Source organism: Gavialis gangeticus, unplaced genomic scaffold (assembly GCF_001723915.1).
Source record: "Gavialis gangeticus isolate Ggan-Ray unplaced genomic scaffold, GavGan_comp1, whole genome shotgun sequence".
Lineage (NCBI taxonomy): Eukaryota > Metazoa > Chordata > Crocodylia > Gavialidae > Gavialis > Gavialis gangeticus.
In genome coordinates this window covers 90,505,097-90,517,352 of record NW_017729031.1, presented here as the reverse complement: position 1 = coordinate 90,517,352, position 12,256 = coordinate 90,505,097, and the positions used below count along the sequence as shown (strand labels likewise).

The 12,256-nt window shown below is 43.1% G+C and overlaps 1 protein-coding gene and 1 pseudogene across 1 annotated transcript; both read left to right on the top strand.

Annotated features, from left to right (window-relative positions):
- The first annotated feature begins 982 nt into the window (after nucleotides 1-982).
- Nucleotides 983-1,958, top strand: LOC109301956 (UDP-glucuronosyltransferase 1-8-like). Its single transcript, XM_019523363.1, has one exon. It carries the CDS (start codon nucleotides 1,047-1,049, stop codon nucleotides 1,941-1,943), a length of 897 nt encoding a protein of 298 aa, XP_019378908.1. The 5' UTR covers nucleotides 983-1,046; the 3' UTR covers nucleotides 1,944-1,958.
- A 6,432-nt stretch (nucleotides 1,959-8,390) lies between these two features.
- LOC109301649 lies at nucleotides 8,391-11,298 on the top strand (annotated as a pseudogene).
- Nucleotides 11,299-12,256: the final 958 nt, after the last annotated feature.

Sequence of the window (12,256 nt, the reverse complement as noted above, 5' to 3'; positions counted from 1 at the left end):
GACTAATGAAATGTTAGAATGTTTTAAGGAACTCAGGAAGAAGTTTGATCATAGTTTGTGGCTGGAGCAAAGGTTTAGACAGGAACTTCTAATACAGTTGCACAATTGAAACAGTACTGAGAGAAGCATTGACAATAGGCCACCCCAAACAACTGTTCATTCTCTTCCAAAAGAGAGCCATGCCTCCTGTAGCCACAAGAGGAGAGCTCCAAGATAGTTCAGGAATGAAGGACAAGAGGATACTGAGCAGCCCCCAGGGGGGCATCTCGTGTGGCACTAGGTTCTTGTGCCTAAAACATGAGCGTACAAAAAGCTGGGTGATGTCCTACTAGAATTCCCATTCAACAGGCAGTCCTCAGTGATTAAGTTGTAACTAATGAATGCATGTATTTTTTTCTCAATTTCAGTTAGGCTTTTAAGACACAAGAGGGGTGATGGGATGCTCTATTACCCTCTGTGGTGGTGTGCTTCTTAGGCAATGCCTCCTATCTGCTGATTGTGGAGGCACTGAGAGAAAGGCCGGCGGCACTTTGGGGTTTGCCACTGGCACTTCTGCTGGTGGTGGCAATCAGCCACTGGGGGGACCCGCTCCCAGTCAGCAATTGGCCGCTGGTGCCCCTGCAAATGCAGGAGGCACCAGGCGCCCATGAGGACAGTTCCTTCAATCATTTGCTTTAATAAATGTGCTTTAACCAAAGCAGATGGGTTAAAGTCATTAAACAGCTGAGAAACACTCCCTAAATGGAGTATAGAGCAAATTCATTCCTAGTTGAACGCTGCTGAACTCAGTTTACTTGACTCAGAAAAAAGCAGTGTTAAGCTAGTTTTCTCTAATCATTTGATAAAATCTTGAAATCAGAGTGCCCTTACACCTGCAAACTTTAAAATGTTCATTTCAAGAATCTCAGTTTAAACAAAAGTTGTAAACAATTAACTAGAAGATAGTAAAATCTGGCAGCACCGTTAGACCTTTATACTTCCTGCAGAAGCACATCTTTAAAAGCTGAAAACAGATCTTTGTTTAGGATTGAAGTTCCAGCAGGAAGATGGCACCTGTCCTTCTACTCCGCTCTCAGTATGCTGCACTGTTTCTCTTTATGATGGCTGGATTTTTAGAAGGTGGGAAGGTGCTGGTGGTGCCTATGGATGGAAGCCACTGGCTCAGCATGAGGCAGCTAGTGGAAAATCTCAGCCAGAGAGGACACCAAGTGGTAGTTGTTATGCCAGAAATAAGTTGGCAAATGGGAACAGCATTGGGGTATACCATGCAAATGTATCCAGTATCTTATACAAAGGAAGAGCTAGATGCTGCCTTACAGGAATTTGTTGATACTCGTTTAATAGCACAACCTTTTCCATTGAATATAATATCCAAATATATAACTGGAGTATCCTTTTTCAACTTGCTTTTTTCTCATTGCAAGAGTTTGTTCAACAACAAGGAACTGTTGCAGTATCTGAAACAGAGTGATTTTGATATTCTCCTCACTGATCCCATAAGTGTGTGTGGAACAATAGTTGCTAATTATTTTCCAGTCCCGTTTGTGCTTTTCATGCGAGGATTGCCATGTAGTTTACACTACCATGCATCTCAGTGTCCAAATCCCCTGTCTTATATTCCAAGACTTTTTACAGAGAACTCAGACTACATGTCATTTTCTCAGAAACTTAAAAATGTATGGGTTGACTTCTTAGAACTTTTTTACTGTGATAGTTTCTATTCAGAAGCTGTCAGCTTTGCCACTGAAATTCTTCAAAGAAAGGTGACAGTGTTGGACCTTCTGAATTCTGCATCCATTTTGCTACTGAGATTTGACTTTGTGTTAGAGTATCCCAGACCAGTGATGCCCAACATGGTCTTCATTGGAGGCATAAGCTGTGCTGGAAGAAAAGCACTATCTGAGGTATGTTTTGTTTTTCTTTCTCCCCACATTAAACATTGAAATATGAAATCCTTAAGTCAAAATTCAATGGGTATAAATAGTTTATGACATTTAGTATCATTGGGTGCTTTTTGAGTATTATTTAATTCAACTCATCTTGGGCACAATCTTTCCACAGACTGACATGGAATTCATATTTCTCTGGATACTAGCATCTAACTGCCATTTCAATCAATGGGAATTCTCTGTGTAGATTGGGGAGAAAGAAAACTCTGCCCATCTGCAAGCTCAAACACCAACTTACAGCCCTCAGTATATTCTGTATATTGTTTGCTAACTCAAATATAGCTCTGATTTAATGTGTAGTATATTGCTGTTTAAAAATAGTCTACTCATACCATTTGATAATCCCTTCTTGTTTTCATTCTTGTTAACAAACTTTAAATAGGGTGGATGGGTGAAAAATTCAAAACAGACCCTTGGGTCATTCCAACTGATGTAAAAAGTTTATTAATTAATTGACAAAGCAGGATTAATAGCAAAGCATGATCTTACATGATGTGTCTTGGCTACCACCAAGTGAAGCTAGCCTGGTTCTCAGTCTCTGTCACCAGGGGGTCCTCCAGATGGCTCCACAGGTGTTGCATAAAAGTTCCCAAAACCCCCTCCAACTCATACTCAGTATTTATAGATGGCTGATTCTAATATCCTAATGAATTGTCTTGGGTTCTGTTTAAAGTGGTTTCACTGAAACTTTTGGAATGGAATTAAACTAGATTTCTTGTGGACCTGGAAGGTGTTACTTAGTTAGGATTTATATCCTTGACAAAGCAAAGGAGCAATAGGGAGGATTTCTTATCTCCTTCCCTTCCCATTGTGGAATGATGTGGCTGCTTTGTTTTTATAGACTCCTTAAGGCCTTATGTTCTATCTGAATATGTCTAATTATGGGGCTTATCTCCACACCCAAAGATGTCTTTTTGCCATAGCACAAATTGTGCCCCAGGGCATGCCGCTGCACGCGCACTGACACACACCAGATTGTTCCAGGCAGACACCAGTTGTTCTGTGCTGGCCCCAGCAGTCTTACCTGGGGTTCTGGGGACCTCCCAAGGCAGAAGTGGTGCTGATCTGGCCACACAGAGCCTGGCTGGCAGCTAGAGCATGGCTGTAGATAGCCAGACTCCATTTCTGGTGACACATGCTGCTGCTATGTGTACCATACCACTTTTTACAGTGTTTTTTTTTCAATACCAGGACATGACGGTATCAAATTTTGGCAATGAGCTGCAAATTTGCAGATTTGCAGTATGGTACACAGTTGCATGTTTGCTATGTCCTGTTTGCATCACTGTAAACTGAACTTGTTTGGACATGCCCATGGATGGCTTCCTTTGCTTAGCTGACCAAGCCAGCCTTTTGCATCTGCAAGAGTTTACTCTATGGTCACTCAAACACAGGCTTTCTGGAGTCTTTCTGCCTTGGCCACACTTTCTGTAGCTTAGGCCTCTTGAAAATGAGCATGCCTAGCAACAGTACATAGCATTGCCTTACAATCCTCACATAAAAAACATAACTGGCAGTGACTCAAGAGTCAGACTGTTACCATTTTATGGCATGGGTCTGGTATTGGGTGCTGCAAGCTCCACTTTCTCTATGCCGAATGGATTGCAAACATCAGCAGAAACTGATCTTTATGGTAGTCTTGTCACCTCAATCCATACTTGTCCCAGTCATTATTCTTTGTGCAGGAGGGCTTCCATCATGGCTTGCCTGGTCATTAAAGCCTTTTAAGTAATTATATGAGTGACATACATAACCTAACATTGCATGCATAGTTATAGCTAATAGCATTTAAATTAAAATCTACTAACATTAAACAAGTAGTCTTCTCAGCACCCAAGGGTCACCTTCCTTTGATAGAGGCATTACTGGCAGTGCTGCTGCATGGCCCACATTAAATAAGGGGTTTGGCTACTAGGCTAAAAAAGCCTTGCTGTTCTATAGCCCTCATTTGATTTCTCCACCTCCAGACTGACAAGTACAATCCATAAAAGTACCATCCATATTATTACTACAATTTGAACCACTAAAATGACCACAATGGGGTGTATTATAAGATTTAACAGACCTGTTTCAGTTGGAGACCAGCCAAGCTATGCCTCCCACCAATGCTGCTCCCCTGATGTTTTTACTTTTTAAAGTACAGAAATGATGTCTTTACCATTATGCTGTACCAAGACCATTATCTGGTGCGTACAGTCAGCATTTCCGGTTAACAGTTTTTGCATGTTTTAGCAGCTGCTATAATAAATGGAAATTCATTCCTGTAGGGACAGATTTAACATTATAATATAAAGTTGAATTATGCAGCAACAAATGAACAGTAAATGCCAGAGTAGTAAAGTTAAAATTGGATTCATACATTTGCACGCGCAGAAGCTGCTATTGACAGAAGATACAGAGTAATTCAACTTTTGACTACTAACTACATAACTACACAATGTATATACATAGATGCATCCTTAGCCTACATAGACCAACATGAAATGGTTGTGGTAAACCAGATCCACTACTACATGTAACAGGCTGGCCTTTCAGGGCTGGGTCTCACTGCTGGCCACCTGCCTGTTCAGGGTTAAACCCCCACCTCACTTGCCTGCCATGCCTTGTTGAAAATAATATGAATGGTATTTCTAAGGTGGGAGGCAGCCCATTGCTCAACCTCCTGATAAAAAGGGCCTAAGTACTTGCTCCAACCTCACCTTACATGTGCTCCATGCCTCACAGCTGTTTCTATGTCATATCCAAGTATTTCCATATTGTCAATTCCAGTATTTTTGTCACATCCAGTATTTCCATATTATCCCATCCAATATATCTGTTTCTCCAGGTCAGTGGCTCTGCCCCTCCCTAGGGTCACTCATCTTTACTACTCTTGGAGCAGTGTATCTTTTAGTTGCTTGACTGCTTGAGATTTCTCTGGCCCCCATTCTCAAGGCATTCCATTTTTGAGGAATTTATACAATGGAACTGTATTTTCAGCATATCCCTCTTTAAATTCTCTAGAAAACCCAGTTAAGTCAAGGAAAGATCTTAAGGCAGTAATATAACTAGGGGCAGGGAGTTTACACATCAACAGCACCCTTTGTTTATGAGGTGTCCATCCTGATTGACTCAACTCTATCCCCAGCTATCTCACAAGCTTTTCACCAGCTGAGCCTTCTGTGGGCTTATCTTAAACTTAGTCTATTCTTTAATTTTCAACACTTTGTCTGTTCTGTCCCAAAACTCCTTTTCTGTGGGCCCAGTCACCACATACGATATCACTTGTTTTTTGATCATTGGGATCTAGATGGTCCCACATTTTTATCACACAGTTTTGACATTGTTGGGGCTTGATTGATTAAACCGTTGAGGCACCCAAGTAAAGGTATACTATTGACCAGGAAAAGTAAAAGCAAATTTATACTAGGAATCAGGGTGTAGTGGTATGGCAAATAATGCATTAGATAGATCAAGAACTGAGAACTACTTTGCCCCTCCTGAATAGCTGCCATGACTTCTGGATATTTGGCCATTACAGGGGTTGTCATCAGTATAACCATATTCAGGGATTGACAGTTAATAAATAATCTCCAGATTTTTCTATCAGCCTTTTTCACAGACCATATTGGGCTATTATTAGTACTAAGCATTTCAATTAATATCCCTTATTGTTTCAAAGCCTGAATAGTTTTTGCTATGCTTGCTTCTACTTCCTGTGGAAATTTGTACTATCGCTGCAGAGGCAGGCCTCGCCCCTCAATTAAAATCTCCTTGTCAGTTTTTCCACATAATAATTTTATTCTGTGCTCAGCCTGTTGGGTTTCGCTTATCTATTTCTATAATTTGTGGGGGCCACAGGGACAAGATTAACTCCTCTTTTGCCTTTATAGCAGCACACCTGTACCCCACAACAATAACAGTTACCATATTTGAACAAATCACTCTGTCCATGTTCCCCTGCCCCACTTGTATCAATAGTTGTCCATTCACTAGATCCACAATGGCATTTTATTCTTTAAGAGCACCCACTCATAAAATCCCAGTTCCTCCTAGCTGGGTCAGTCCAAATGACAAATAGCAAACTGGCAATGCAGTAGACTTATGAACCCAAAATCTTAACTTCTTACTAGATGTACTCAACTTTCTTTTTTATTCAAACCTTCTAAAATTGTACTCTTTTGGGGGTTTTCACTACTTATTATTAAAAATGAAGTATCGCTATCTATATGCATATTTTGTTGCTATGGTGTCCCTTTTACTGGTTCCTGAATGACAACTGGGTTTCTCAGCTGTCCCCATTTATCATACATGATTGTTAGAGGGTGGATTCTATTCTAAAGCACTCAACAGCACTGTTGGGGTGATAGTCCGTTCTTATCTTCATGTTTAGCCAGTTGCTGCAATAACTCCACTGTGAGGAGACCATCTATCTCCTTTATCTTGTAGTTATGAATCTTTCTTTGGGACACAGCACATTTGGATCAGGCAAAGAAGGAACGTACCTTACTGACCAGTGATGCGTACAGGGTACGCGGGGGTGCAGGTGCATCACCTGAGAGTGCCAGTGCCCCCCCTGCAAGCACCAGCTGATTGCTGCAGCCACTCCCAGAAGTGGCCGCAGCCACTCCTGGAAGCAGCTGCAGCAATTGGCCGCAGCGATCAGCCATTGTGTGATCAGCCACAGGGGGACACCCCCCAGACAGCGAGATCGGCCTCAGAGGAATCCCCCTGGTCAGTGGGACTGGTCTCAGGGGAGTGCCTCCCCTGACTAAAGCAGCACCAGTTGCCCATGCTTCTGACACTTTATCTTCTTAGGTATAAAAGCACGGATCTTTTGAAATTTTGGGTTTGAAGAGGTCCTTCTTTTGTTGAATGACCCCAATCTGGACCTTTGAAAAGTTACAAATAAGCATTTTTAAGAAAGACTTCAACTCGACTCTCAGGACACTTTTACATGTGTTCTTACATGGTCTGATTAGAACATCCATGTTTTCTTGTGCAACACTCCATCACTGACTATTGTGCTTTACTCTAAAATCCCAAGTCAAAGGATTTTTTACTCTGTTATATAAATACAACAGCAAACTAGAAAGCATATTCTATTACAAACAACACTTAAATACCCTATACCTCTCTATCACCTTCTACTGCAACAATAATGTCAGTAATTCTGGGGCCTGACATCAGGGGCAGATACAGAGGGGGCGCAACAGTGTGGCTGCACCCCTCTTTTGGGCAACTGTATGGGTACAGCATCAGGGAACTTTTATAAGTTCTGAATCAGGTAAGAATTTCCCCCTCCCGTTCTCTTTCATGCACAGTGGCATGTCCCCTCCCCTCCCACATATATTTTTCATTATATTATTTTTGGAATCCTCTTCCAGAGTAAGGAATAGAGTCCAGATTTCCTGATCTCTAACACATACCTGCATGGATTTTTGTCTTGGACACATTCATTTGTAAGATAGAGGACACATATTCTGTAGGCTCATGAACTTTGTAGGATCAGTTCAGTTAAGTTAATTAACTATTTCAACTGAAATGAACTCTGGTAGATGTTTATGAATGACGAAAAGTTCAAAAACCAATTAACTTTACACAGCACGGGTTTGGCTTTAATCGACGTTCTCTGCATTTTCAGTTTACAGAAAGTTAAAAAATAAACTTATAAAGATATTGCAAAATTTGGCCAGAGTAGACCATAAAACACCATTTCTCAGGAGGAATAAACACCACGTTTGCAAAGGGACAATACAGAAATCACATATTGCAAGTTAAGTAATACAAATTGGCTAAATCCTCAGCTGGTACATTAGAATAGTTCCACTGAAGTCTACAGCAGTGGTTTCCAACCTTTTTTATACTGTGGACTGGCAAACTCACTCAAAGAATTTTGGTGGATTGATTATAGAAACAATCTAATTTACACATTTATGTGAGTGGTGCCTTAGGCAGAAGGCAAGAGAGCTACAGGAGGAGATGGCAAGGCTCTGAAGCATCTTCTGCCCTAAGGACTTCATTGATTCAGTGCTAAAGAAGACCTTGAGTACTGCAGAGGAAGGACTGCCAGAGGCAATCTACTTTACTTGTCAGAACCAGTTGTCTTAACTTTCTATGCTAATAATGATCAGTATAATTAAACATTGAAGGATAACCACAAAAATTATTTTGAAGTTAAATATTTGTCAGAGAAGCCAGTAAGATTCTTCCAAATAGCGGGGTACAAAAACCAGAATTTTGTAAGACCCTCTAAAAGTCGGAACTGAATTATTTCAGAGAAGATATTTACATTGAAATGGCTGTACCTGTCCTGTATGTTATATCAATTCACCAGCATGTTTCTGTTCCTAGTAGCACTCTTAAATACTACTGAGGGAGGGAAGACACTAGTGATACCCCAGGTTGGAAGTCATTGGCTCAGTATGCACCCAGTATGGAGAAACTGCAGCAGAATTGCACATGAAGCCCTCAAGGTCAGAGAATTATAGAATGAAAACGTATCCAATACCTTACAAGAATGAACATGTATTTTTATACCTTAAATCATTTGTAGGAGCTCACTTCATCGAACAATCTCTTTTGAATATTATCTCTAAGCATGCAAGAAATAGTGCACTTACATTTCGCCAGCTGTGCGAGTTTGTTGCACAAGACAGACATAATGAAATATATTAAAGAGACAACATTTGATATTGTCTTCACAGATTTAATAGATTTCATAGACATTAGGGCTAGAAGGACCTCAGAAGAGCTGGGGTAGCTGCTGGCAGCCACAGAGCCCGGGCTGTGGGGCAGGGGCTTTGGGTGGAGGTCAAGGGACAGTAGGGCTGTGGGGCAGGGGCTTTGGGTGGGGGCAAGGGGCAGTAGGGCTAGGGGGCAGGGGCTCTGGGTGGGGGCAGGGGGCACAAGCAGGGCATCCTGCCATGGACCCCTTGCCCTCATTTTGTTTTTCTGCCATGCAGGCACTCTGGCATCTTCCGAGGTAGGCATTGTGGTGTTTTTTGGCACTCTGGCCAAAATACGTTGCCTACCCCTGCTTTATAGGTTTTTCTTTTTAGACACAGGAGGTCCACAACTTCCCTGAAGAGCCAAGGGGGTTGCTGTGCTCTTTTGCTACTTTTCCTCCGAGATGGGATAAACATTGCTTGTGCTTTCAGGATTGCTCCCTTGAGGAGCAACCACTCATCCTTAACTCCCCTCCTCTTCAGGTCATGGTCCCTTAAGGCCATGCCAACAAGCTCCCTGAGCTTGTTAAAGTCATCCTTCCTGAAGTCAAGGACTTCTGTGCTGCTGACTGACTTGTCAGCTTTACAGTGGATAGTGAAAGTGATCAGCTCATGGTCAGTCTCCCAGCTTCCCTTCAATCATTAGGTTGCTGACTAGATCATTCCCCTTTGCCAGTACCAAGTCGAGCAGCACTTTGCCTCTTGTCGGTCCATAGAGTTCTTGAGTCAGGTAGAGCTTGTCCACACATGTGAGGAAGCTTTGTGACCATTCAGATTTGGCTGAGTGCTCTTCCCATGAGATGCCTGGGTAGCTGAAGTCTCCCATGACAACCATGCACCAGGAGTGTGCAGCCTCAGGCACTGCCTTGGCAAATTCCTGGTTGAGCTCTTGACCCTGATTAGGAGGTCTCTAGTGGTTGCATTTCCTGTGCCATATTCACCATGGATTTTAACCCAGAGGGTCTCCAGTTGTCCACCCTGGGTGCCAATGTTGGCTTGCAGGGATGTGTAGCTTTCCTTGACATAAAGAGCTACACCCCTGCCCCTTTTGTCTACACAGTCTCTCCTGTACAAGGAATAGCCATCTATACCTGTGGCCCAGTCATAGGTGGAGGCCCACCAGGTCTCAATTATCTCATGAGATCATAGTCATTCTTGTTTAGCAGGAGGACCAGTTCCTCCTGTTTGTTTGCCAAGCTCTTGACATTGGTATACAGGCATGTAAGTGTCCCATTGGAGGCTCTAGTCTTCCCTACACATCATTCTCGGGCTGGGGTAGGGGTGGGTTCCTTTGAGTGCCTTAGCCTGCTGGATTTACAAAAGTTGCACAGTGAGCTTGCTGTGGCAGTAGTCCCCCTATCCTCCAGTGGGCTTAGTTTAAAGCCTGGTTGAGCAGGTCAGCCATTCTGGCTGAGAAGAGCTTCCTCCACAGTGCAGTGAGGTAGAGGCCATCTCTTCCCAGCAGACCACTGCCTCTTTCACCAAAGAGCATGGAAACTGAAGCCTTCACGATGACACCAGCGCCGTAATCTTTGGTTGACTACCTCAATCCTCCTCTCCCTCCTCAGCCCATAACCCAAAACTGGGAGGATCGAGAAGCCACCCAGACCCCTAACCCCTGCTCCCACAGCCCTTTAGCCTCCCATGACCCAGCTGAGATTGCTCTGAGCTGTGTCATTCATGCCCACATGGATAAGGAGCATAGGGTAGTGGTTGGTGGGCCAGATGAGTTTTAGGATGCTCTCCACTACATCCTGGGTATGGGCTTCCAGGAGGCAGCAGACCTCCCAAGCTAAGGGATCAGGGCAACAGATTGCGCCCTCAGTCAGGGTCGATGCGTAGGGGGTACATAGGGGTGCACATGCAACCCCTGTGCGTGGTGGTGCATCCCCTGCAAAAAGGCACTGCCAACACTGTTGGTGGTGCCTGTGGGTGGTCGCCACTTGCCACCCCACTGCCAACACCACCAGCAGCATCTGGGGGTAGTCCATGCCTCCCCCGCCAACAGTGCTGGTGGCGCCTGCAGGAGCTCATCGTTGCTGGGCTCCCACTGGCGCAGCCGTGCCCCCACCCCCAGCCACTGGGGGCACGCGCTGTTCATGCCCTCAGTCCCCTTCAGGAGGGAGTCTCCCACAACCACCACTCTACATGTGGCCTTAGGGAGAGCAGGGATGGTAGCTGTGAGTGGTCCTCCCTTGCCTGCAGATCCAATTTTAGTTTTTGGAACAATGCTTGCCGAGTACCTTTCACTTCCTTCTGTTTTCTTCCTGAGAGGATTTCCATATGGCATGGATTTTGGAGCTACTTAGTGTCCAAATCCTCCTTCATATATTCCCAGACTGTTCACAGATAATTCAGACCAAATTACTTTTACTCAGTGTGTGAAGAACCTATTGGTCAGTGCCTTGGAGCTCTTTTACTGTAAACTTTTGTATTTTGAATATGACAAGCTTGCACAGGAGATTCTTCAAAGAGATGTGACAGTTTCAGCACACCTAAAAGAAGGATCTGTCTGGCTGCTGAGGTATGATTTTGTGTTTGAGTTTCCCAAGCCAGTTATGCCCAACAAGTTTTTAATTGGAGGAATCAACTGTAGGCAGAAGAAAAAGCTGTCTCATATATTATTAAATAAAATAAAATAAAATGTTGTATACGTGCTATAAGCACCTTACATAAAATCTTGTTACTTACATGCCAAAAGTATGGGAAACGCAAGAGATATTGGGTGATATCCTTTAATGGACCAAAGGATAGCTCAGAGAAGTGCTAGTAAAGCTTTCAGGCAAAATAACAGATAAAACAATGGCTTGCTTTTAAGACATATGTCAATTCAATCTAAATTAAATACCGGATTGACAATGGTGTGTGTTCAACTCAATATGCAAGAGAGAACAGGTACCCAGAGGAATGGAGAAGGGCTGCAAACCAGAAGCAGAAGTTATCAGCGGTAGTGTCTAAGCAGGAAAAGTGTAGTAATAGATAACTTAATTACTTAAAAGAACAAGATGATTCAAATAGAAATGGATCATTATTTCCTATTGAGAATACAAAGAGGTTAGAAGAGACACCTATTAGGTTATAATGAGCCATGAAATCATTGTCTACATTTAATCCCTGGTGCTTAGCGTTCAGTAAAGTTATGAATTTTTGTTCCCAAACCCATTTTGTGGAGGTGCTTTTTGTAGATGCCCCTTGAATGTACGGATTGTGAGATCAGAAATGGAGTGATTGTTCTGTGAAAAGTGTTCTCCCACAGGTGATTGGGTATCTTTGTCTTTTCTGTTTTTTTCTGTGAGAGTTCACTCTGGTGCCTAGTGGTTATTTAGTTTCACTCTCAGAATTTCCTTGAGGGTATTTATTACATTGGGTGAAGTGTACCACATTCTGTGATAGACATGTGCACAGTCAGTGGATTCTGATGGCCTCACTGCGGGGAGTGTTGATTGTAGTGGCAATAGAGAGGTGTTGACAGGTTTTGCATTTATTCTTAGGGCAGCTTTGCATACTGTTTACAACAGGGGCAGACAATTACTTTGGATGGAGGGCCGCTTACTGAGTTTTTGCAAGCCATCGAGGGCCGCATGACAGGCAGCCAGGGGC

Bases quoted from the DNA above. Each gene is read 5' to 3' on its own strand.
- LOC109301956 (XM_019523363.1), top strand. From the start codon at position 1,047: ATGGCACCTGTCCTTCTACTCCGCTCTCAGTATGCTGCACTGTTTCTC.